Genomic DNA, 27,730 nt, shown 5'->3' on the forward strand with positions numbered 1-27,730 from the left:
AATATTGCTCCATATGCTTTGTACTTTCATTTTAAAATGACAGTACTGATATTATTTCTGTTTTCTTTCCTTCCCTTTGTTCTATATATTTTCTCCATTTCATTCATTTATTATTTCCTCTAAAGATTTTATTAAGTATATTTTTCTCCATTTTAGGTTCCTATGGGCATATGAATTTGTACTTCCCACCACATGAGGGAGTTTATTTGGGAATGCTAAGCATGCATTGTGAAAAATACACAAGTACAAATGCAAATAGAATAGCTTGCATAAACTTCATTTAGTGTTGAAAATTTAGGATTTTTGCATAAATAGTCTGATAACATGCAGTAGTTCCATTTCGTAATTTTTTAAAAAAATAAATGCTAACAACTGAGGGATTTCATAATTTTCAGATGGACCATCAACAGATAAAGACCCCGAAGAAAAGAAAAAAGATACTGCAATTACATCACAGAATAGCCCTGAAGCAAGAGAAGAAAGGTATGTCACTTTATGGAAATTCATTTCTGTTGGAAGTCACAGCTGTCACTTCCTCCATGGTCTTATTTATGGTTTCATAGCTCTACTCCTCTCTCTATTTTCTAGTCAAGCGGAATTAGTAAATGTATATAGCCAAATAGAATATTCTAAAGTTTTATGAGATTTTCCTGGAAATTTGAAAGAGATTTAGAAGACACTACATAAATAAGGAGAAATTATTTACACTGTGTTCAGCAAGCTTAACTGAATGGAATCCCTGGGATAGCAACTATATTGGAATTGATAATGAGGGTACTGATTAAGGATTCATGTGATTGCTTTATTTACCACATTTCTTTTTTAGATTTTTTTTTGGCTCTAGGTCTAATTTCTCTTTTTATGCTTTTTCTCTTCTCAGTTTAGCTATGTCGTAAGAGTTTAAAATGTGAAGCTCAGTAATGAAGGGTTCAAATTGTTCCTCAGCTTTCATGAGGCCTTTGCATTTATTCTTTCCATGTAATGAATGAACTGTATAATATCCAACATGTTGATGTAGTAGGTGATATGCCTAGTAGGTTGAATATAGTTCCTCTGTTCTTGAGAAGCTTGTATTTTAATACTTGGCTTTGACGTAGTGCAATAGTTCTCAAAGGGTGGTCCTGGAAGATGGGAGAATCTGGCAGCTTGTTAGCAAAGCAAATTCTTGGGCTCCTCCCCTAGAACTACTGAAACAGGAATTCTGGTGGTGGGGCCCAGAAATATGTTTTTTAACAAACTCTTCAAGTGATTCTAATGCACTCAAATTTTAGGTACCTATTGTAACTTCATTCATTTTTTAGCATTTTCTCAGAAATGATAATGTAACCACCCCCTGTTGGTTCATAACAATAATTAATATCCCATATACTGGTATCTTATGCATTCGAATTAACTAAATGATGAAAAAAGAGGTACTCTAAAGAAAGGATAAACATCAGTTGTTAATAAAATTTATTCATTGCTTTCTAACTCTTTTGAGATAGTTTTAGACTTTTAGAAAATTGTAATAACAGAACAGAGAACTCCCAGTTGCCACTATGTGTGTATATGCATACGTATACATGTGTGTACATACTCAGATGCATGAATAATTTTATTTCAAACCAAATAAGAGTTCTTTATATACCTAAATACATCAGTGTGTATGTTCTAAAAACAAGGACAGTTTCTCACATCTAAGCACAATACAGATACCAATGTCTAGAAGTTAGGATTAATACAATACTTTTTTTCTAATCTGTAGGGCTTATTCATATGTTAGCAGTTTTCCCAATACAGTATTTTACTAGAGAGGAAAAATGGTTTTCCATAATATCATCCAGGATCACTTATTGCATTTAGCTATCATCTCTGGTTTCCTTTAATCTGGAGTAATTTTTCAATCTATCACTGTCTTTCATGACCATAAGAGTTTTGAAAAGTATAGGCCATAATTTATGAAATTTTTAACAAATGCTTTCAGTTGTGTTACATTTAAAGTCACTGACTTTGTGCCTTGAATACAAAATATAAAAGTATAGGCAGATATTTTAAATAGATATTGAAGGAAGAATAAGTTCTTAGTATATTTTTATCTGTTGTATGTAATTGAAGTTTAGGGAGAGGGCCTATTGACAAAAGCATCGAATTATGTATGAAGTCTAACAGAGTGGTTAGTATTTATCCCTAAACACACGTGCTTACACACACTGTCTCTGAAGAAGACGAGGCTTCTGGAAGGAGGTGATTAAACAGAAGGTATACAGAAGGACTGTTCTGCCCATGGGGATCTGTTTGTGCAGTTTGATAGTGGCTTATGGAGAGAGAGGAGGAGGTACCTCCTTGCAGCAGTGCAGCAAGTTACTCTGTGGCTGGCAAATGGTGTCTTTGGAAAGGTTTGTGGCAAATACCTTCTATGTGATAAGTGGTAATTGAAACCCTGCATAAAATATTTTGGTGGGACTCTTAAGTTAGAAGCAATTGAAGTGATTACGTTGAGTGGAAGACTTAAATTGTCCTGATTGAGTTGATATTTCTAGGGAGGAATTAAAGAGACATTTTCATAATATTACAACTCTTTCTCACTACACATTTTCTCTCCTGAAGGAAGTGTTTTGAATATAAACCTCATTTGTTGTCTAATTGGAACAAAGTTTTTCAAACATTGTTTTTCCCCTGTAGTTTTGGTTGAGAACTATCATATTCTCTGGTATCATCCCCTCACCCCTCTCATAACCAAGATCCTTGCTGTCATTCAGTATTGAGCTGTAGTGTGTTTTTTTATTATTATTAAAAATGGTTTAATGTTTAAAAGGATAATCAAGATGGTTAGTTGGTTAAAAGCATGAAACGTGTTCCAGATTGACTAAAATTTTAACTTTATATTTTTATTTTTTTAAAGATTTTTTATTTATTCATGAGAGACACAGAGAGAGGGGCAGAGACACAGGCAGAGGGAGAAGCAGGCTTTCTGCAGTGAGCCCAAAGAGAGATTCGATCCTGGATCCCAGGATCACGCCCTGAGCTGAAGGCAGACACTCAATTGCTGAGCCACCAGGCGTCCCAAATTTTAAAACTTTTTAGACATCTGTATGCACACAATTTTTTTTTTCATGTAGGAGTAACTGAATACTATCTCACATATTTAGGCCCCTCAATTTTTGTTTTTAGAGTGTGATAATAATGATGTTATTTTAATAGACTTTTTCTTGATTTCTTTTTTGTGTGTGTATGTGTATTTCAGTAGTTCCAGTGGCAATGTAAGCAGCAGAAAGGATGAGACAAATGCTCGAGATACTTATGTTTCATCTTTTCCTCGGGCACCAAGCACTTCTGATTCTGTGCGGTTAAAGTGTAGAGAGATGCTTGCCGCAGCTCTCCGAACGGGAGGTAAGTTTAGTGTACCCTTTTCATTGCCCAGCCTTTTGTTCCTCACTGCCACCACCGTCATGTCCACCTCCATGTTTCTGGTTTACCAGCAGCATCCCAGGGATGGCTGCTTTCACTGCTTAGTTCAGGAAAATGTGGTGGCAAATAGGCGTTACTGATGGCAGAGAGGAATAGGTATGCTGGGGCCATTGCTTACTACTATACAGCTGCAAGAAAGAGATTCCTTCTAATAATATGTGGATGCTTCCCTTGATTCATAGTAACTTAAAGGTTTTTCACAAATCTTTTTTCCTCCTACTTTTAATCTGTAAACCATAGTTGACCCTTGAACAGTAGGAGTTTGAAGTACTTGGGTTCACTTATAATGTAGATATTTTTCAACAGAAGCAGTACAATACTGTAAATGTGTTTCTCTCATGATTTTCGTAATAGCATTTTCTTTTCCTCAGCTTACTCTATGGTAAGAATACAGTATATAGTACATATAACATAAAATATGTGTTAACTGTTTATGCTATTGGTAAGGCTTCTGGTCAACAGTAGGCTATTACTAGTTAAGTTCCTGGGGAGTCAAAGGTTATATGCGATTTTTGACTGTAGGGAGTTGGCGTCCCTAATCCCTGTGTTTTTCAAGGGTCAACTGTAATTACTCTGTTCCCCAGATTGAGCATTAATGGTAGTATATTTGGGTCTTGTTAAATGTTAGTATGACATACAGTATTTAAGTTTTATATTCATAATTCCATTTTTAATTTTTTTAAGTGGAAAAGAGATCTTGATTTATAAATGGGAGCCTTATTTAATTTGAAGTTCCCCATTCTTGGGGATCCCTGGATGGCGCAGCGGTTTAGCGCCTGCCTTTGGCCCAGGGCGCGATCCTGGAGACCCGGGATCGAATCCCACATCAGGCTCCCGGTGCATGGAGCCTGCTTCTCCCTCTGCCTGTGTCTCTGTCTCTCTTTCTCTGTGACTATCATAAATAAATAAATTAATTAATTAAAAAAAATTTAAAAAAAAATGAAGTTCCCCATTCTTGTGTAAAAAAAAGTCTCATATATAGGAATTTTCATCATCTTATACAAATTCATTCTTTTCCTTTTCTATTACACTGAACCATAGTTAGTATGACCTATTTTTCTCCTTACTCTGCCCATTATTCCCTTACTGTCTCTTTATTTATTTTTTCTTTTTTTCTTCCTAGTTTCTTTTTATTTCCTTCGGTTTGAATGTTGCATGGGAGTCTTCTGAGTGCGTCCATATATATGATTGGCAGATGAAATCAGTGGCTTCTTTGCATTGAAGCCTGAGTCATGTGAGACAAGACAGTTCTTTCTATAACTTTCTCTACTCTTTGCTGCAGCAACCAGAATTTATGGAGTTGTGAAATGAGGAATTGCCTGCTAATCACTCACTTTCTCACTCCTGCAGAATGAGTCATTAATGCAGAAGGACTGTGGGCATTAGGTGAATCCAGAGGAGGAATCTAATGGATAGGAAAGAGATCATGTTTTAATGAAATGAAACAAAAAGGATTATTAGGGCAATGGGGTTGAAGAAATAGAAATGCAGTTTAATTTACTGTGTATTGAAATTTTCTTTCAGTATCTTGTAATCATTCTTGACAATTCTTTGTGTCTGTGTTTAGATGACTACGTCGCTATTGGAGCTGATGAGGAAGAATTAGGATCTCAAATTGAGGAAGATATCCTTTGTGTATAACTTCATGAATGTTTTAAATAATCTGCTTATTAACTATTTTTCTTCTTCCTGTATAGAATTTAGAGTTTCATTTTTCAATTTCTATCTTGATTGTATTGTTTTGCAGGGAGAGGATAGGATAGGGCCATCCACGTCATTTTATTCTTGTTTTTCAAAAGTAAAACATACATGTTTGATAGTATTTTAATTTTTTTGCCTTGCAAATTGAGAATGTGGCATCTCAAGTGAACTTGTACAAAAGGGCATAAGGACACACATACTGTATGTGTGGAGTAGGGTTTCGTGTTTGGGAGATCTCAGCAAAGCATGCAAGGTCCCCTGAGTTCATGATCTAGGAGGGAAGTGTGTTTGTCCTGAGTACCATGGAAAGGGCTTTGGGAGAGAGGTTGTACACATCTAGGTGACTGTGTGACCATGAAGCAATCCTAGTTGAGGAAATGGCCATTTTAGAAATTGTGCTGCACTTTGGGCTCTCCTGTTCTGTTGAGAAAAACACCCTGTTAAACTTAAGCTTCTGGCTGAACTAGAAGAGGAAATGAATCTTTGGGGCTGTAATGAATGGTTTCTTCCCACAGGGCCCCCAAAGGAATTGTGTAGACATCAAGCCTTTTAAGATCTTTTGTAGAATTCGAATTTGGGCAAGTGAAAGTTTAGATAAACTTTATCTAAACTTTTTTTTTTTTTTTTTTTCCGTGGTAAACAATTTATTTTTCTACCTCAGTTGCTTACAGGGGGAAAAAATAAAACGTCATTAGGGAGAAGCACAGATGAACTCTTTACAGAGATGAAGAAAATTCACAATCGCTAAAACATTGGTGAGGCAAGCATACTAGGACACGTTCACCAAAGCAAAGCAATTCATAGCAGAACAAAATAAAGCGGGGAGGAGGGGGGAGCCATACAGAATTGTTAAAAAAGAAAAAAACAACAACAACAAAAACCCAGCACTCATGAAAAAGCCTGCAGGAAAATAACAGGAAACTAACCAATTATTACATAAAGCATCTTTAATGAGATGAGCAAAACCATACAGGTTGGGTCTCAAGGACAGTGATGTTCCAACAGATGGATCTGCTCACATCAAATACGTCCAGTGGAAGCATGCGGGTCACTTCTCACAAACTATGAGCGTAAACAAAGGGGTGGCCCTTGAGGGTCCTGCTGAGCTATACTTCATTAATCCAAGAGAGTGGGGATATTTCAAACGGGGACGTGGAGGGGGTCGGGATCGTGGGGAAGACAAGCCCTTCTCGGAGTGGTCATCAGGAGTGCCAATCTGATCAGGACAGGCCTCTGGGTTCTGTCCCTCCTGCCCTGGGGGCCAAGAGGCCCTGATGCCAGTAGCAAATCCAAGGCCAGCGAGGACAGGGAGGTGCGGGTGGGGGTGCTGGGGGAGGAGGGGCCTGCTGTGGGTCAGTGCCCACAATGCCTGAAATGTGGCAGTGCCCCAGTGCGTTTGCTGCCTCTTCTCAAAGTTTAGATAAACTTGAGTTACTTTTTGAAATGTCTTTAATTTGTGTGCTGCTGGCATTAAATGTTAAGAAAGCATTGCTCATTCATAGAGTATAGGATTACAGTTACTTGCCAGCTACAGATCAAGAAATGAGGTAGAAACACAGCCCTGTTAGCTTTATCTAAATTGGAGACAGTTTTAGAGAACTGCTTAGAGATTTCAGGAATTCTTATTTTGGTGAAATAGGAAAAAAAAATCTTGCCTTTATAATTTTAACCTTTTTTCCTTAATGGCCTGGTACCTATATATCAAGAAATAAGGAATACAGACATGAAATACAAAAATAGAGTACGAAGTAGGATATCAAATCTTAAAGATGCTAAGAATCCAAATTTAAGGAAAAATGTGCTGTGTGGAAACATTCCTCCTGACTTATTCGCTAGAATGACAGCAGAGGTGAGTAAATGAGAATATAACATTTCTATGATGTGATTACATAATATCAAATTAAAAATCTTTATAAATTATGAAGTACTATATAAGTACTACATTTCTAATAAATCATTATTAGTTATTCTGATATATTTATATGTATAATATACTAGATAAATAAGGTGGTTGAATCTGTTGGTATCAGTACTCTTGTCTCTTCCACACCTGTACCACAATCTTGGGTTGATTGCTTTAAATTGTCTAAAAACAAAAATATTTTTACTTTTTTTTTGATTCATATGTAATTGAAGATTTGAATATATAATTGCAAACAGACTTTGCAACCTTTAAATTTTTTTCATGATTAAACCCTGTAATACTGGTCACATCTTATTGACTCTTCCTTAAATTTTAGGGAATGATGGAGAAAATGAAACTCAGAACTTGCTATTTATAGACACAGCAGTTCATAGTCTATGGTCTCTTTTAGAAGAGAGTGAGTTTGTCTTTCCATATAGCTAATAAAAATTGTTTTATTTTTAACATTCATTTTTTTTAAACCTCACTAAAACCTTAAATTAGAGACCTTAGGGTAATGAACTCCTATATATCCACCACCCAGGCTTCAGATATTTTCAAGAGTTTGTCACCATTGGGGCTCCTCGGTGGCTCAGTTAAGCATCTGCCTTTGGTTCGGGTCATGATCTCAGGGTCCTGGGATCGAGCCTTGGGTCGGGCTCCCTGCTCTCTGGGGAGTCTGCTTCTCTCTCTGCTCCTGCTTATGCTCTCTCTCTCTCCTTCTCTCTCTCTCTCTCTCTCTCAAATAAGTCAAATCTTAAAATAAAAGAATTTGTGATACTTTTCATGTCTCTTTTTTCTTTTTTCTTCTTCTCCCCTGAATTTTCTTTTTCTTTTTCTTTCCTTTTCTTTTCTTTTCTTTTCTTTTCTTTTCTTTTCTTTTCTTTTCTTTCTTTTCTTTTCTTTTCTTTCTTTCTTTTCTCTTTCTTTCTTTTCTTTTCTTTTTTCTTTCTTTTCTTTTTCTTTCTCTTTCTTCTTTCTTTCTTTCTTTCTTTCTTTCTTTCTTTCTTTCTTTCTTTCTCTTTTTCTTTCTTTCCTTTCCTTCCCTTTCTTTCCTTTCTTTCTTTCTTTTCTTCACAGAGAGAGAGAGGCAGAGGGAGAAGCAGGCTCCATGCAGGGAGCCCGATGTGGGACTCGACCCCGGGTCCCCAGGATCATACCCTGGGCCGAAGGTGGTGCCAAACCGCTGAGCCATCCAGGCTGCCCCAGTGGGTTTGGATATTAACAGTCTGATTCCTTCATTGTAAAATTCTCTATTGACCTTTCCTCTGATGTACTCATCCACTAATTTCTTTACCTGAATTGGTTAAATTTTTAAGAGTTGTAAAATAGTGATTTCTTAAATTCTTTCATTCCTTTCACATTTATTAGCTAGGTTTCTTTGATTAAGAAGCACTTTCCCTTGTAAACTCAGGCACCAGGTTATCCTTTTGGTTTAATAGGAATGGCAGGTATATGTGAAATTCTTTCCCTTTTGTTAACAGTTATGAGAATGAGGAATTGGTGCCCTAGTAACTGCAGTGAGGGCTTTGTTGCTGTTTTTGCATGCTTGTGCTCTCCTTTTTCACTGTCATCAGGGACTTGTGACATTTTTATCCATTCAGTGGGGATTGGTTCTTTACAATAATTTGATAACTAGAGAAATTGTCCTATCTTTGGCTGGTAGGAACACCTTCATGTTAGCCCCTCTGTCCATATGTCTCAACCACAAGTCTTTGGTAGCTTCTGTGCCTCTCGGGCACAAAAGAAATGACCCTGTCTTATCCTGTGCATTTCTTTCTTTTTCTTTCTTTCTTTCTTTCTTTCTTTCTTTCTTTCTTTCTTTCTTTCTTTCTTTCTTTCTTTCTTTCCTTTCCTTTCCTTTCCTTTCCTTTCCTTTCCTTTCCTTTCCTTTCCTTTCTTTCTTTCTTTCTTTCTTTCTTTCTTTCTTTCTTTCTTTCTTTTCTTTTCTTTTCTTTTCTTTTCTTTTCTTTTCTTTTCTTTTCTTTTCTTTCCTTCCTTCCTTCCTTCCTTCCTTCCTTCCTTCCTTCCTTCCTTCCTTTCTTTCTTTCGATATAGAGCAAGGGTGGTGGTGGCGGGGTGCAGAAGGAGAGGGAGAAAGAGAATCCCAAGTGGGCTCCATCATGACCTGAGCCAAAACCAAGAGTTGGGTGCCTAACCGACTGAGCACCTAGATACCCCAGATCCTGTGCACATCTTAACTCATAGAGGGAACGACATATTTTCTCCAAAGATCCTGGTTCCTTTTTGGGAAGGGCAGTCGTACAGACAACAATCTATACTAGAAGTACTCATGCTACAGTATTATTACATTGTTTGTAAACCTTTAAACAGTAATTAAATCTAATTTTCACAATACACACTTACAAGTATTTGACAAAATTTTAAAAGAGCAAACTCTGAGTTGAGGAAAAAATAATTTTTCACTTTTAAAACTTTAAAAGTTGGTTTTTGTTCTATTTTTATTAAGCTAATGGAACATAAAAGCATTCAGAATGTATATAGAAGATGCCTATAACTGAGTGTATTGCCATCTCCCTCAGGAAATGGCTAGTGATGAACTCAAAGAGATGCGGAAAAACTTGACCAAAGAAGCCATTAGAGAGCATCAGATGGCCAAGACGGGTGGAACCCAGACTGACTTATTCACATGTGGCAAATGTAAAAAGAAGAATTGTACTTACACACAGGTTTGTGATTATTTATAGACTCTTATTTTCATGTTAAGAATGCTTGAGGGTATATATGGTAAGGCAAGTAAGCCAGAGAAAGACAAACACCATATGATCTCGCTTATGTGTAGAATCTAAAACAAACAATAGAAACACTCAGATACAGAGAATAAACTGGTGGTTGTTGGAGAAGAGGGGGTGGGGGATGCCTGAAATAAATGAAGATTAGAGATTAAGAGGTACATACTACCCAGTTATAAAATAAGTCACAAGGATATAATACATAGCATAGAGGTTATAGTCAGTAACATAGTAACTTTGTGTAGTAACAGAGAGTACTAAAATCATTTTGTAATGGGTAAAAGTACCAAATCACTTTGTTGTACACCTGACACTAATACAATATTGTCAATTATAATTCAGTTAAAACTAAATACATAGAGTACTTACAACTCCTGTTTCAAAACAAGTAGTAAAGATAATTACCAGTACTTTGATATTTTACAAGAGGAGATGTGAACTATTCAGTCTAGTTAATTGAAAGTAAGTTGGTATGTTTATATTTTCATGAAATTTGTTATGTGAAAGCTCTATCAATTAAATAAAACTTATAGAAAAAAACATTGTAGGATGTAATGAAATGGCCATATTCTTTAAGAGTTGAGCAGTTGATTATTGGGTATAATTCTTTTTATCTGACAGGATTGTATAATTTAAGGAAAGCTCTTTACTCTTCCTCACTTGGAGCATGGGTACTTTTAGCTTAACTGCTTTCCAGATACTGATTCTTTTTCTGCAACATATATATTTTTTTAAGATTTTATTTATTCATGAGAGGGACAGAGAGAAATAGGCAGAGACACAGGCAGAGGGAGAAGCGGGCTCCATGCAGAGAGCCCGTGGCACTCCATCTTGGGTCTCCAGGATCACACCCTAGGCTGAAGGCGGTGCTAACCCACTGAGCCACTCGGGCTGCCCTTTGTTCTTGAACAAAAAAGAAAACTGAGCAGATCCTCATAGTGGTTATTTTTGGGGTGTGTGTGTGTGTGTGTGTGTGTGTGTGAGAAAATGGTTTATCACTGTCAGTAATTTCCTTTGTCAAATAGCTATTTTTTGTGCTGTGTCTGTAATCTACTAAACTCGAATTTTCCCCTTTAAGAACAACTTACAGTTAATGTTTTAGAGTAATGGATTTAGGAAAATGAATTTTCTGATGGACAGAAAATTAAGCAGTTAAGAACGTAGTATTATTAAACTCCATATAAGTTGTAGAAAGGAACCTTTACTTTTTTTAAAAAAAATTTTTAGAAGGTGTTGTATTCTCAAGGTTAAAGATTCAAAAGGTAGAAAAGATTCTAAATGGAAAGTTCCCCTCCCAATTTTGTCTGCAGCAACTCGGTCCCACCTCCCTGGAAGTAAACCAGGATTACTAGTTTGTTGTGTGGCTTTCTATGTGTTTTATGCATATACATATAAGTATGAATATATTTTTGTTTTCTCTTTTTAAAGTTTATTTTTTATATTTTTTAGTAATCTCTACACCCAACATGGAGCTCAGACTCAAAAACCCCAAGATCAAGAATTGCCTGCTCTTTTGACTGAGCCAGCTAGGCACCTCCATTTTCCCATTTCTTAAATATATGTGGTAGCACATTATATAAACTTCCTGCCTCTTTTATTTTTTAAGGTACATAACACTCCTGTTTTCAGATATGCTCTATTTAACCAATCAAAAATTCTCTACCTTTTTGAAGTCTTTCATTTTTAGTTACGTATCTGAGATTTCAGTATTTTGTAGAAATATTACTACTGAGAGTCACTAAAATATATTAACATATGAAAGTAGCTTCAGAAATTTCTGAGTTTGAATTGCTGTTTTCTTTTGATTAGGTAGAAAACTCTCAGCAATAAAAATTCTGTCTTGAAAATGCTGCATAGTAGGAAGTGTAAAGTATAAATGGAAAGGTATTTAAAAGCTAAAGCTTCTTTAAAACATTTGAAGTAGGGGCACATGGGTGGCTTAGTCAGTTGAGTATTTGACTCTTGATTTCTGCTTAGGTCATGATCTCAGGGATCGAGTCTCGAGTTGAGCTCCGCACTCAGCATAGAGTCTGCTTGAGGTTTTCTCCCTCCGCCCCTCCCCCTGCTTATGCTCTTTCTCTCTCTCTTTCTAAATAAAATCTTAAAATAAAAGTGAGGTAGAAGTGATATATTTACATTGCTACAATAAAGATGTTTCTTTTAATAGAACCTAGTCTAAAGATGAAGTCAGTATGGTTTTCTTAGAATCAAATAATTCTGTCAAGATATAAAACTTCTAAAGTTGGCAAAATAACAGATATAAAAGACTTAAGTTTGACTTTTGGTTAACATGTACCTACCAGGAGATTAACATTTTGCCCAGAGAGTAAAAAGTTCCTCCTATCTATGTATGTACTTTTAGGGCCCTAGTTAGCAAGTATCTTGATATAGATGAATGAGAATATGTCAGAAGGACTTTTCAAAGCACTTTTATCTGAAGGCCTTAAATAAGCAGAATGCTTATTTTGAGAATGCCTTTTATGTCTCTTTGGGCTATTTATTTATTTATTTACGATAGTAACACACAGAGAGAGAGAGGCAGAGACATAGGCAGAGGGAGAAGCAGGCTCCATGCACCGGGAGCCCGACGTGGGATTCGATCCCGGGTCTCCAGGATCGTGCCCTGAGCCAAAGGCAGGCGCTAAACTGCTGCGCCACCCAGGGATCCCCTCTCTTTGGGCTTTTGGGTTAAAAATCATGGTGATAGTTGACAAGTATTGTGTGCTTCTCATCTTTGAAGCAGTCATATACTGGATTTCATCATCCCACACTAAATTTAAATAGACCTTATTTAGAATGCAATATTTTTGATATTCACGTTCTTGCCTTCACTCATTTTCCTTATCTGCCCTGTGACTTAGACCTAAGAATAACTTTTAACTTTAATAATGTGTTGTCAGCTTCATTCAGGAATGTATGGTTGAAAGATAACCTATCTTTGGGACCTTGTTTTCATTAATTCTCAGTAGAGAACTTGAGAAGTCTATTATCTTATGTTGATAAAATTTTTAAAAATCATATTAGCTTTATTTTTTTCCCTAAGTTCTCTTTTTGTTTTAAAACTTACAGTTGTGGCAAAATACACATAATCTAAAATTTACCACCTTAACCATTTTTAAGTATACAGTTGAGTAGTAGTACGTTCATAATACTGTGGTGATCTCAGGGACTCTTTTTCTCTTGCAAAACTGAAACTCTATATACCCACTAAACAGTAACTGCACGTTTCTCTAGCTCTTGGCAACCACCAGTCTCTGCATTTGACTATTCAAGGTAGTCAAAATGATAAATGGTGCCTAATAAGAGTATTTTTCCTTTTTTGTCCCTGGCTTAGTTCTAATACTTGATCTATTCTAAGGTAGTAATTAGAAACACAAAGATCTATGTACAGATCAACATCACTAATCATCAGGGAAATGCAAATTAAAACCATATAATCATAAATGGCCATCCATATTATATAGCATGTGTCAGAATTTCCTTCCTTTTTAAGGCTGAATAATAATCCACTGTATGTAATACCACATTTTATTTATCCATTCATCTAGTGATGGACATTGGGTTGCTTCTACCTTTGGGCTATTATGAATAATGCTGCTATGAACTTCTGTATACAAATACCTCTTTGAGACCCTGCTTTTCATTCTTTTGTATATATTCTCAGGAGTAGGAATCCTGGGTCATAAGAGCTTTGTTTTTTGTTTTTTAAATAAGAGAGAGGGTGGGAAGAGGCAGAGGGAGAGAGAGAATCTTAAGCAGACTATATGCCCATTGCGAAGCCTGATGCAGGGCTCAGTCCCACAATCCCCTAGCCAAAATCAAAAGTCAGACATTTAACCAACAGCCACCAGGCACCAGCTGTTTTATTTATTTATTTATTTTTTAAACTTTGTTTTTTTTTTGTTTTTTTTTTTTTTAAATTTATTTATTATAGTCACACACAGAGAGAGAGAGAGGCAGAGACATAGGCAGAGAGAGAAGCAGGCTCCATGCACCGGGAGCCCGACGTGGGATTCGATCCCGGGTCTCCAGGATCGCGCCCTGGGCCAAAGGCAGGCGCCAATCCGCTGCGCCACCCAGGGATCCCACCAGCTGTTAAAGCAATGTAAAGTACTATTTATAGAAAAATAGAAAAATTTGGAAAAATATGAACAAAAATTTTAAAATCACCCACTAATCTGAATTCAGAAAGAACAGTGGCCAGTATTTTGGTGCCTACAGTATTTTATGATTTTTTTTTTCCTAATCTAATTGCAGCTAAATACTACAAACCAGTTTTTAAAAAGATTTTATATATTAGCAAGCATGAACAGATGGGAGGGGCAGAGGGAGAGGGAGAAGCAGACTCCCCACTGAACAGGGAGGCCTGTAGGGGTAGGACTTAATCCCAGGACCCTGAGATCATGACCTGAGCTAAAGGCAGATGCTTAACTGACTAAGCCACCCATGACCCCCCATAAACCATTTTATATACAGTTGACCATTGAACAACAACGGATTTGAACTGCATGAGTCCACTTACAATTTTTTTCAACAAATACATGTCTAGTACTGTAAATATATTTTCCTTTTGATTATCTTTTTTTTAAAGATTTTTTTTTATTATTTATTGATTCATGAGAGAGAGGCAGAGACACAGGCAGAGGGAGAAGCAGGCTCCATGCCGGGAGCCCGACGTGGGACTTGATCCCGGGACTCCAGGATCGCGCCCTGGGCCAAAGGCAGGCGCCAAACTGCTGAGCCACCCAGGGATCCCCCTTTTGATTTTCTTAATCACATTTTCTTTTCTGTAGCTTGCTTTAAGAATCAGTATATTGTACATATAACCTACAAAATATGTATTAATTGACAGTTTGTGTTGTTGGTAAGGCTTGTAGTCAACAGTAGGCTATTAGCAGTTGCATTTTGGGGAGCGTTAGATGTGGGTGTTCAATCGCAGGAGAAGTTGACATTCTTAACTCCCACATTGTTCAAGGGAGAACTGTATTTCTTTTCACTTAGCTACTATAATAATGTTAGTATTTTCCTTTAATTATTAAAAAAAACAACACCTTTGTAAACATCTTAATCACTGTATAATATTCCATCAGATTGGTATGCTCTTTTTTCATTATTTCCCTATTGGATATTTAAGTTTCTTCCAGTGTTTGTACTGTTATAAAATTAAACTCTTCAAACATCCCTGTACACAGATCTCCCACACCCAACTTTATGAGGAATAATTGACATATAATTGATTTTTTTTAAAAAGATTTTATTTATTTACTCATGAGAGACATAGAGAGAGGCAGAGACATAGGCAGAGGGAGAAGTAGGCTCCCTGCAGGGAGCCCGATGCAGGACTTGATCCCAGGACCCTGGGACAACCGGAGCCAAAGGCAGACGCTCAATGGCTGAGCCACCTAGGCGTCCTAATTGAATGTTTTTAAAGTGTACACTGTGATGATTTGATACATATACACAATGTAAAATGATTATCAAGATAATTAACAAATCTGTTACCTCACATAATTAACTTTTTTTTTTTTTTTTTTTTGGTGTTGAGAATGCTTAAGATCTACTCTAGCTATGGTCACAGTGCTGTATATTTGATTCTCAGAAATTACTCTTTTTATAGCTGAAAGTTTATGTCCTTTGACTTATATCTCTCCATTTCCCACTTCTCTCAGCCTCTGACAACCACCATCTGTTCTCTGTTTCTATGAAATCAACTTTTTAAAATTAATTAATTAAGATGTCACGCAGTGATACCATATAATATTTGTTGTTCTCTGGCATATTTTATTTAGCATGCCTTCCAAGTCCATCTGTGTTACCTAAAATGGTAGGATTTCCTGCTTTTTTATGGCTGAATAAAATTGTGTGTGTGTGTGTGTGTGTACACACACCACTTTTCTTTACCCATTTTTTATCAGTTCTTCAACTGAAGGACTTTTAGATTGTTTTCATATCTTGGCTATTGTGAATAATACTGCAGTGGACAAGGATATGTAGATAACTCTTTAAGGTGCTGATTTCATTTCCTTCAGATACATTAGTGGAATAGGATTGCTGGATCATAAGGTAGTTGATTTTATTTTTTATGCTGGCTGTTCTTTCTTTTCTTTCTTTCCTTTCCTTTCTTTCTTTCTTTCTTTCTTTCTTTCTTTCTTTCTTTCTTTCTTTCTTTCTTTCTTTCTTTCTCTCTCTCTCTCTCTCTCTCTCTCTCTCCCTCCCTCCCTCCCTCCCTCCCTTTCTCTCTCTCTTTCTCTCTTTCTTTCTTTTTTTTTTTTTAAAGTCAGGTCTACCCTCCACAATGTGGGGCTCAAACTCACGACCCTGAGATCATGAGTTGCATGGTCTACCAACTGAGCCAGCCAGGCATTCCTGTGGTAGTTTAATTTTTAATTTTATTTTTTTGAGGAACTGCCATCCTGTTTTCCATAATGGATATACCAGTTTATATTCCTGCCAACAGTGTACAGGAGTTCCCTTTTCTCCACATCCTCAGCAACATTTGTTATCTCTTGTTTTTTGATAATAGTCATTCTAACCTCACCTGTGAGGTGATATTTCCTTATGGTTTTAATTTGCATTTCTGTAATGATTAATGATGTGGATCTGTACACACGTCTTTATTTGTGTTTCTAATTAGCATCTTAGAATAGCTCAGATGTCAAGTTCCTAGGTCAGAGAGAATGGATATTTAAGGTTCTTACCTTGTTACTGCATAAAACTTTTAGAAAGATTGTGATAGTTTATATTTTTCAGAATGAAATATTCATAATTTTTACATCACTGCTAATTTATAAGAGAAGATGGACGTATCTTTTAACATTTCTGTGCTCCTAGTGATGATGAAAATTTTTAATATTTATTAGCCATTTTTGAAAAGTATGTGTGACTTTAGATGATTTTCCCATTTATCTGGGATAAATTAAACATGCAAAGAAGGAATGACTTAGAAAAATGAAGTTTTGAAATATATGTCCTTTGACATTACTTAGCTTATTTGAACTTGCTTCAGGCTTTTATACATTTTATCTTGAAATTGTGGTTCTTGTATATCTTAATGTAGAATGTTTCTATTTAGGTTTGACTTTTTATAGTATTGTAAAAAGTAATATTTTTCACTTGATTTTGCTGCAGGTACAAACTCGTAGTGCTGATGAACCGATGACGACGTTTGTTGTCTGCAATGAATGTGGAAATCGATGGAAGGTATCTCTGACACTTTCTTATATTCGTATTTTACCCATTTATAATAGATTTATTCATGTCCTTTCATTCAGATACCTAGGTATCTAAATATATACATCTGCTCATGCTGTCTAATACTATGCAAGTCCATGACGAACCATTTTAAAGGGATATACTCTATTGTACTCTACTAGAAATTAAGAGTGTTAACTTAATTTTCATATTGTTTTAGTGCAGGAGTAACAGGATTGAATCTTAAATGTGTAATTATCATATCATAGTCGTGTATATATTATACTCATTTAATTGCTTTGACTCTTGTACTTCCAGATAATCTGTACCTTGGGTATTACTTGTCTTCCTTGATTTTGATTCTGGAAAGATTACTTTACCTTGTTGAAATCCATCCAGCAGGATAGTTTTAGTGTTTATTTTAGGAATTTCACAGAGGAGCACTGTCATGGTTTGGTAGGCTTTTCTCTGAGCCTTCATATTGCCTCTGTACTCTTGAATTAGCCCCACACAGGCAAGTGTATGTTATTTAAATGATCTCTTCTTGAGTGATTTTTGTGAGCAACAGAAATATAACTTAAACTTGGGAGAAGAATTACACGTTACTTCCGAAACCATTTTTGTTGTTAATAGAGATGGGGATCCTAGGGGTGTGTGGTTGGAGAGGTTCATGTGGTAGGAATATAGTCTTTGGAGCCAAACAGACTTTGAACTCTGCTTCTTATCATTAGTGAACTGTAATTTTCTCACATATTAAATGTAAATAATATCTACATCACAGGCTGTGTTGAAGAGTACAGGTAATATATTTTAAAAGTGCCTGATAATTGTTGCTATTCCAAAAATATGGATTGCATTTATTAGTTTTTGTGAAGCTTGTATGATTCTTGTTTTTTAAAGCTATACTTAGCTTTAGCCCTTTACTCTGTTGCTTATTTTGAATTATTTACATAAGTGAAAGCATTTTCTGAAAATCAAGTGAATTAAATGCTAGGCAGTGGGGGAATATCCTCCACAAATATGGTATAGGACTTTGGCCCTAGACATTATTTCAGGGGTTGAGGCCAGTACCCATTTTATTATGTACAAATTCAGTTCTGAGCTGAGAAGGTTACTGGTATTGAGAATGTCTTCATTATTTGAAACAATGTCTCCTATCCTGAATTGTAGAATTTTTTTTTTTGCATTGGTTGAAAAGAAAGACATTCATTTTTTAATTATTTATTTTTGGTCTTGTTGAGCAAATCTGGCCTTTTCAGATTGCTCTTAGATTTATTTTGCAAAATGGATGATACGATGACGATGATGATGATGATGATGATGATGATTACTGTTACTGTTGGGCATATTGCAGTTTGTTTTGAATACAGGCAGTTTGGAGCATAGTTTTGACATAGTATCTCTTGGATTTAAGAAAGTTCAATTTAATGTAGAAAGCTGATGCGTAAGGGTGGCTTACTCTAGAAGTTCAAGTTTGGAATTCATTTTTTTTTGTTTTGTTTTGTTTTTGTTTTTGTATTTGTTTTGGAATTCATTTTTTTTAAATTCATTTTTTTAACCTAGAAGCATTAAAAAGAGGGGTGCATATTAAATATAATATTTCTTCAGTTTATATTTCTACTGATTCTAAATTGGAAAAGTCAAACACTTAGGTGTCTGTTCATGTCTAAGAAATATAGCATCTTTTAAAAAAATGCCTCTTTCTTTAGCAGTATAAGATGTATACTGTATAAGATGGGGGGCGGGGTACACCCCATCGTCTGTATTTAAAGGTCTCATGAAATATTTCTCTCTCTTTTTTTTTTTTTGACAGTTCTGTTGAGTTGGAAGAAATGGCAAAATGTCTGGACCATTAAAAAATGGATTTTGTAATTAGCTTTAAAACTAGGCCAAAAAATAAAAAAATAATAAAATAAAATAAATAAAACTAGGCCAAACATCTAGTTTTCCTGCAAATCAGATTTTTAAAGTAACATACATCCCTTGGGTTAGTCTTGGTTTTGACATAGCATTCCTTCCTATTAAATGCCTTCTGTAGTTTCAGATCAGTAGGGAGACCACATAATTATATCTGTTTCAGAACATTTTTTTTTTTTCATTTTTATAGTAAGTCAATGTTAAACTTTTGTCAGACTTTTGGCAATTTATTTTTACCTTTTTTTTTCTTTTAAAAGGAAAATGTACCTTAACTTTTTTACAGTCCAAAACATATGCAGTAGTAATATTGTTCTTCTCAGTTAATACATAAATGGAAATTACTTTTTTTCCCCATATTGGCACGTACCTACAAATTGTAAAGGAGGAGAAAAGGTAACTTAAGTTTATTAAGTGTGGTGTGTATTCAGATAATACTTGACAACCAGCTTATCTAAATTGTACATAATATTTGAACTAGCCTATGAGATTGATCTTAATTATTATGTTCACAAGTCTGGGATAATTAGATATTATTTTGCATTTGTAACTAACCATGATAATCATTTCTTGTAATTTCTTGTACATGTTCATGACTTGTTCTTAATAGATTTTACTTTTGGAAACATGACTTTGTTGAAATCAGTTTGGTTTTGTTGTTTATTTACCTGTTTGATTTTGTAGTGTATTTTAGTTTTGCAGAACACTGTTGTAGTTTACTAGATTTTTCATACATCCCAGCATAGGCAAAGAATGAAAACCTGTGACTATTTTTCTCCCTCATGGGAAGTCATACCTGGGAAGAAAATATTAGCATTTTAGTATAGTAGTTACTGCAAACAGTTCATGACTTGATTTTGATTTGGAAATCTTTACTGACCAAGGATTAAGTTTAAGGATTATTTAAATCATTAGCGCTGTGGTCTTTCCATATGGAGGTTGATAGGAAATATTTTTTTGAGTCGAATTTGCTCTTTTTCTGTTACACAATGAATGAGGTTGTTCAACAAACTGAGTATATGGGCTATAATGCAATTGAGTTTACAGTACAAATCTTATAATTAAATTTTCTTTTTTACATGTGTACCATTTGTTTTGTTAGGAATAAGAAGAAATGATTTTCACATAGGTTCCTTAGGGTACACTTGCTCTAGCACATCTTAAAGGCCACTTTTACGAAGCCCACATTTTATCCTGCTAAATCTATGTTCTGTCAGACTCCTATAGGAAAACTTAAGTACATGCTTTGCACTCTTCTTTGCTACCTTTTCCCACTTTTTTTAAAATGCAAATCAATTCGATATAATACAGAAAGCAACATTAAGGTTCATGTTAGGACCCCTTATATGAACATTGGTCCACTGGTACCATCCTGTATCTACTTTGTCAGTTCACAGATTAACCTTTATCACTTGAAAAATAAAGTGCATTTTTGGAAGAATAAAAGTAAAATAGTCCCACTTTTAAATTAAGTGATCCATTTTTAAATTTGTAATTCAATAAAGTTTGTTATTAAACATGTATCACATTTTTTCATTTTATTTAGACATTGATGCCTGTTCTACCTTTTGTTTCAAAACTTCTCTCCCAACTAAGGTATATTTTAAAGATTTTATTCATTTTATTTATTTATTTGTTTGTTTGTTTGTTTATTTATTTATTTATTTTTATTTTAGATAGAGTGTGTGCACATGCGTGTGCAAGTGAGGGGAGGGAGACAAGGAGAATTAGAATCCCAAGCAGGCTCTATGCTGAGTGCAAAGGCTGAAGCAGGGCTTGATCCCATGACCCTGAGCTCATAACTTGAGCTGAAGTCAAGAGTTGGATGCTTAACTGACTGAGCCACCCAAGTGTCCCTAACTACTAAGGTATTTTTTAAAGGATAATTTTAATTAGGTGGTACCTGCCTAGTTTTAATAAAGACTAGTATTGAGCAGTAATACAGAACATGTTTCTCTTCTCTTTTCCTCTGGACTCCTGGTGAGGGAGGCAGGAGTCGTTCTGAGTAGAGTATGCAAGCACATCCCGTGTGTGCACTTAACATAATATGAGAGATCACAAAGTCTTAATAGTGGAAAATACTAGCCAGTTGTAAAGGAGTGGGAAGTAAAACAAATATACATACATGATTATACATTAAATGAATATACAGAGAAATTAAGACATCTGTAGTGGGAATTAATGAAGCACCATCCTGGGAAAGCAGAAAATAACCACCTTGGTTTTCTAGCTCAGAAGTGAGCATTAGTTTATAAGTTTTGCTAAGCCATGACAAAAGTTCTGAAATATTTTTTTTAAAGATTTATTTAAGAGAGAGCGAGAGTGAGTGAGTTGGGGGAGGAGGAGGGAGAGAATACTCAAGCAGACTGCCTACTGAGGGCAGAGCCTGATGTGGGACTTGATCCTACGACCCATGAGACCATGACCCGAACTGAAACCAAGAGTCGGGCACTTACTGAGTGACCCTGAAATATTTATATACACCCAAACATTAAAATTTATATATACCTTACAAATGGAGAATAAGTTTAAAGTATTAACAAGATACCAAAAGAAATAACAGGGTATATACTTGGAGTTTTTATAGGTACACAGTGATTATTCTTAGAGGTCAAACTGTAATTCAGGGCTTTGAATTGAATTTACTTCTCAAAATAAAAACTCAGGTATAGAGTGTAGTAGTTTAAAGAGTTTTAATCAATACTCGTCTCTCTCCAGCACCTTCTCACACACATATTTAGCTGTATAAAATTAGCCATTTAAGAAGAGTTGAATATCCCACTGGGAAATGTGATGTGAATAGTCACTGACATAAAATCCACCTATTTTTGTCAGTTTCAGAAATAAGAAAGTGTGAAAATGCTGTTTCACACTAAATAGAGTTACTGCTAAGTTCCTAGATCGTAATGGAAGAATTATGTTGCAGAAAGATTAAGTTAATTGAAGTCAGTTGAAAGTAATGAGACATGTATTAGAAGAATCTCATCACCTGGCTATACTAGATAACCAATAGCTGTAACTTAGTAAAGATGGAGTAAGTTTTTATGAGAAACAGCAGTATCTTTAACACCTAGAAGCATACGTCTAGTCACATAGTAGATGCTCATGAAGTTCTGATTCCTCTCCCCGAGTACTATAAAAAGACAGCTAATTATTATTTTTTTCCCTTAATGGTCATGACTGCAAAGATAGCAACAACATCTCATGTGTGATCTGCCATATAGTCCAGTTAAAGTAGCCCAAATGTTTCCAAAGTTGGACTAAGCTGCTTTGAAACAAGTTTTTTTTTAGACCCTTAAATGTGGTTTATAGTATATATCCAAATTGTTTTTGTAATACCATTTGAAAGAATAGTTGATATAAAATAAAAAAACAAAAACTGCAAGAGCACTGGAATGGAATGGCGTAGTTATACCTTTTGACTTTTTGGCAGTAGCCAAATATTTTGTCTGGTTCATTTAGGGGGTGCCTCACTTTCATTTGACCTTGGAGTTGTCCTTCATAGTGTCCCACTCCACCGAGTGCCCCTTCTCTGGGTTTACCCTCTGAAAGATGAGAGAAATACTGTCTTTACTGGAATAGATAAACCACCTGGAGCTGTGTCTGGGGCTTGCTGTACCATTTTGCCTACAAAATGCAGAGTCCCTCTGTGTGTGATGAAGCCAAGGGCAGGTGAGATGGAGAGAAGGTCTGGATAACACTGACTACCTGGATCTGATCTTGCTGAAGCTTAGAACAACCCTGTATTAACAACCCTCGATTTCCTGCTTATGAAAGCCAATCAATTTTCTTTGTGTTTAAGCTAGTTTGAGATAAATTTCTGTAGCAAGCAACTGAAAAACATTTTTTTTTAAATCGTGAATTGGATGAATATTTGAATTAGGTAAATGTAAAATGATTCTAAATAAAAGTGCTGATATCAGAATATCCAAGCCTTTGAGAACACTACTAAGATTTCTGGGTGATTGCAGAAGAAGCATAAGTGATCTGGAAGGGCAATTAAAGTCACAGGTTTTTTATCAGACTGATTTATCTCAGGATTGTTTCACTGATCTCTCCATTCTTTCCCCTCTTAATGATTGCAATCCTAATCCCGTTTTTTTTTTTTTTAATTTATTTAAAGATTTTATTTATTTATTTATTTATTTATTTATTTTTAAAGATTTTCTTTATTTGTTCATGAGAGAGACACACAGAGAGAGAGAGGCACAGACACAGGCAGAGGGAGAAGCAGGCTCCACGTGGGGAGCCCGATGTGGGACTCGATCCCGGGTCCCCAGGATCACAGCCTGGGCCGAAGGCAGGCACCAAACCGCTGAGCCACCCGGGCCACCCCAAAGATTTTATTTATTTATTCATGAGAGACACAGAGAGAGAGCAGAGACATAGGCAGAGGGAGAAGCAGGCTCCCTGTGGGGAGCCTGATGTGAGACTTGATACAGGACTTGATCCCAGGACCCCGGGATCATGACCTGAGCCGAAGGCAGATGCTCAACCACTGAACCACCCAGGTACCCCTAATACTGTTTTAAAATTCATCGAAACATGTCCATAAGACCAAATGCTCATTAATTCTCTCCCCATTAAAAGCTTTATGTATTTATTTATGTATTCTTTGGGAGGGGGCAGAGGGAGAGAGAGAATTACCTTAAGCAGGCTCCATGTCCAGTGTGGAGCCCGACACGGGGTTGACCTCACTACCCTGAGATCATGACCTGAGCCTAAATCAAGAGTCAGACGCTTAATTGAGCCACCCAGGTGCCCGACTCCCCATTAAAAACTTAAAAATTTGAAATCAAATGGACATATAATGTATTATTTTAGACGTGCAACATAATGATTCAGTATATGTATATTTTGCAAAATGCTTGTCACAATAGTTAACATCGCTCACCACACATAATTACAATATTTTTTCTTCTAGTGAGAACTTTTAGGATCTAGTCTTTTAGCAACTTTCAAAATATACAATACAGTTTGGTCACCATATTGTTAATTTTTAGAACTTTTATGCTTAAGTAGATAATTATTTTTTAATTCAGACTTCTCATTCTTAGGCTAATCAAATTTTAATTTCTAGTTTTCTTATAGCTAATATTTTTATTATTTATTTGCTTTTCCAGTATATTCCACTGGGACAGTTAATTCAAGTGGATAGTTTATAATGCCAAGGCCACAACTTCATTTTTTTTTTTAAGATTTTATTTATTTATTCATGATAGAGAGAGGCAGAGACACAGGCAGAGACATAGGCAGAGGGAGAAGCAGGCTCCATGCAGGGAGCCTGACGTGGGACTTGATCCAGGGTCTCCAGGATCACGCCCTGGGCTGAAGGCGGTGCTAAACCGCTGCCCCAACTTCATCTTTCATGAGAGAGTTTAAGTTGGCATTACTTAGGAAAAGTCCTGTTTGGTGACTTTTGTACTTTAGATGACTCAAGTTTTTGCTTATGCATATGCCAGGAAAGAAAGCTTAGATGGTTTAATGCCAAACTCAGTAACTAATGGAGAAAAATAATCTAACTTAAGACAGTAGTAGTCTTTTATATATGAAGGCTGATTTTTAAAATTTTTTATGAAGACTAATTTTTAATAGATGTTTGTCATGTAATGTTTAATAAGAAAAACTGGCTACCTGAAACTTCAGGAGTCATGAGGGCAGAGGGGATTGGTCAGGGTTACTTTTAACTACCACTTATGAAACTGGTTTTATTACCTTTGTCTTTTAGGTCAAAATCATGAGCTAGAGAAAATGATTTCCCTGGCTCTGTAATTTTCTTTATGTCTGTGTGTTTGTGTGTACATGCTCATACTGGGCTTTATGAATAAAAGTCCTCTTTCCTAAGAAATCGGCATTGTCTGGTGGTTAAGAAGAACACAGGCTTTTGATCTGCTCAGATTCAAATTCAAACAAAATCCAAACTTACTTGCTGTGAGACTTTAACAAGGAGCTATAACCTCCATAAAGGAGAACACCATCCTACCTTAGAATTTTGAGTCAGAAAGGGCTAAACAGTAGTTTGTAAAGACCTTGAAACAGTACTCACCTCAATCAAAGGAGGAATTTTTTTAGAATGACTATTTATTTTTTTTTTTATTTTTATTTTTTTTTTAAATTTTTTATTTATTTATGATAGTCACAGAGAGAGAGAGAGAGGCAGAGACACAGGCAGAGGGAGAAGCAGGCTCCATGCACCGGGAGCCTGATGTGGGATTCGATCCCGGGTCTCCAGGATCGCGCCCTGGGCCAAAGGCAGGCGCCAAACCGCTGCGCCACCCAGGGATCCCTAGAATGACTATTTAAAAAAAAACTTAAAAAAAAAATTAGTCTCTGTGCCCTTGGGGTTCAAACTCATGTCCTCAAGACCAAGAGGAATGTTCTATGGACTGAACCAGCCAGGCACCCCTAGAATGGCTTTTATTAACATAAATGGGCACACATGCAAATCCTACAACGTGCTTTTTTCCTTTAGCAGTTGACCTCAGAACACTCCCTGCCAGAGTATGTATGGTATTCATTTTCACCATAGAGAGTCCATGAGCACATATAGCCTTTCCTTTCAAGACTATTCCCTGTGGGTAGTTTTTGTTTTGAGGTTTTGTTGTAGGATAGATTCTTAACAGTTGAACTGACAAGCTGCTGGATATGTACATTCAGGATGATAGATGTTGCCAGGTTGCTCATCAGAAAGGCAAACTAGTTTATCTACCCGTCAACAGTAAGGCCCTTTTCCTGACACCTTTTCCACTACTGGATATTCTCAAACCTTTTGGTTTGGGCAAATCTGGGGGGGAAAGAGCAACCACTATTCTCTCGTTTAATTTGAGTTCATATGATTATCTTCTTGTATTTATTATGCTCATCTTTTCTTGTTTATAACCAATTGATTTCTTCTGTTCCTTCTGTTTTTATTGCATCTTTCCTTTTTGGTTTGTAGAGTTGTCTTAGTAGGTTATAATGCATTCTGCATAGATTTTTTTAGTTTTGTTTTATAGCATGATAGTTGTGTTTTAATTCTTTTTATGTTGTCTTTGTGGCACAGAATTTAAATGATATTCTTCATATCATCCAGTCTATTAATATTTTATGTTGTCTGGCTTGGCTTTATGTTTTCCTTAGGAAGACCTTGTCCATCCGAAGCTACAAGAATATTGCCTACATTTTCTTCCAATATTCTTATAATGTTCTCTTTTTAAAAAGTTTTGAGATCTTTAAAAGGTTTGGAATTTATATTTGTTTATATATCCTTTTTTCCCCAAATGGAGTGCCATTCATCCCAACAAAATAAACTCTTCAAAGTTTACATAAAAATTCTTGGGACACCTGGGTCGCTCAGTGGTTTAACACCTGCCTTTGGCCCAGGGTGTGATCCTGGAGTCCCTGGATCAAGTCCCACATTGGGCTCCCTCCCTGCATGGAGCCTGCTTCTCCCTCTGCCTGTGTCTCTGCCTCTCTCTCTCTCTCTCTCTCTCTGTGTCTCTTATGGATAAATAAAATATTTTTTAAAAAAATCTTAAAAACCTGGGACTTCTGGGTGGCTCACTGTTTGAGCATCTGCCTTTGGCTCAGGTAGGATCCCAGGGGCATCAGGCTCACCAAAGGGAGCCTGCTTCTCCCTCTGCCTGTGTCTCTGCCTCTCTCTGTGTCTCATGAATGAATGAATGAGTGAGTGAATGAATAAATGAATAAAGAATTCTTAAAATCCTTAGAATTGCATTGATTTGGGTCAGCTTCAGGATTCTTTCATACACATAGATGTCACCAGCGATTTACCCACCGAATTGGTTTGTAGTAGTAGTGCACTCTGTAGCCACATGGGCTGTGATGATCTCTTTCTGAGATGTGACACATCGTGAAATAAATTTGGAATGGAATTTTTGTTTTATAACTGGGAAGTTCAGCTTTCATGCTATAACTCTCCAGTTCAGTTCTACAAACATTTATGGAATACTGTTCTTAAAGATATATCTGAGAGACAAAGTGTATTTCCAATGCCTGTGGAGCTTATAGTCTAATGGGAAAGACAGGTCAACATAATTTGTAAACTCAGATGATAAATAATTGTACAGGAAAATACTGGGATACTAAGAATGGCACCCAGCGCAGTGGAAATAGAAATCAAGAGGTCAGGTAAGGTTTTTTGGAGGCTGTAGTGTGAGGTAAATCTTAAAGGAATGAAAGGAGTTAGCTGAGTGAAGGGTGGCATTGTAGAGAGGGGTAGGAGTAGCAGGAAGTATGAACAGTATGAGCGGTGATGAGGTATGAAAATGTACTTATCTAGAAGTATATATTCTAGAGTCTAAACCGTGTGTAGGGTTGGCTAGGGAGCCAGTAGCCCGACTATAGAGGCCCTTGCTTATACACCTGTTGTGCCCAAGATCGCGAATCCGAGAAACCGCCAAGGAGCTGACACTGATGCAATCACAGGAGGGTTTATTCACAAGCTCGAGCCTGGGTCCAAGTATACCCGACACAGCGGAGCAGGGACTTGGACCCCGAGACTAAGAGGTTTAGCAACTTTATAGGGGCCAGTGGCCAATGGGATACGCAGAAAGTTGCACAGTCATGCTGGTCAGCTGAGCCGGATTTCCGATTAGGGTGTGTCCTGGTCTTTGATTAGGGTGGGACAGTGCCCTAAGTAATAAGCAGGTCAGCACAAGGCGGGTGCAGCCCAAAATAGACAAGCTCTGCTTGTCCAGGGGTAGGGGATTTTGTTCAATTTCCTGGGTCCCACACACCGTACTGAGAGTTTGGTATTTGTACTCTGGGCAGTTGGGAATTAGGAAGATTCTAAGGAGCAGAGGGATGGTGATGAGATTTG

General features: G+C 36.4%; 1 protein-coding gene across 3 annotated transcripts in view; it reads left to right on the top strand.

Annotated features, from left to right (window-relative positions):
- TCEA1 (transcription elongation factor A1) overlaps positions 1 to 20,430 on the top strand; it is a 41,926-nt gene extending 21,496 nt beyond the window's left edge. For 2 of the 3 annotated variants that reach the window (XM_041769485.1, XM_041769487.1), the window contains exons 4-10: positions 396 to 483; positions 3,224 to 3,369; positions 5,015 to 5,071; positions 6,843 to 6,997; positions 9,595 to 9,741; positions 16,933 to 17,004; positions 18,809 to 20,430. In XM_041769485.1, coding sequence (XP_041625419.1) covers positions 396 to 483; positions 3,224 to 3,369; positions 5,015 to 5,071; positions 6,843 to 6,997; positions 9,595 to 9,741; positions 16,933 to 17,004; positions 18,809 to 18,817 — 674 coding nt within the window. In that variant the 3' untranslated portion in view covers positions 18,818 to 20,430. The remainder of the gene's footprint in view (positions 1 to 395; positions 484 to 3,223; positions 3,370 to 5,014; positions 5,072 to 6,842; positions 6,998 to 9,594; positions 9,742 to 16,932; positions 17,005 to 18,808) is intronic. The other variant, XM_041769486.1, reaches the window with a different exon arrangement.
- Positions 20,431 to 27,730: the final 7,300 nt, after the last annotated feature.

This window comes from Vulpes lagopus, chromosome 9 (assembly GCF_018345385.1).
Source record: "Vulpes lagopus strain Blue_001 chromosome 9, ASM1834538v1, whole genome shotgun sequence".
NCBI lineage: Eukaryota > Metazoa > Chordata > Mammalia > Carnivora > Canidae > Vulpes > Vulpes lagopus.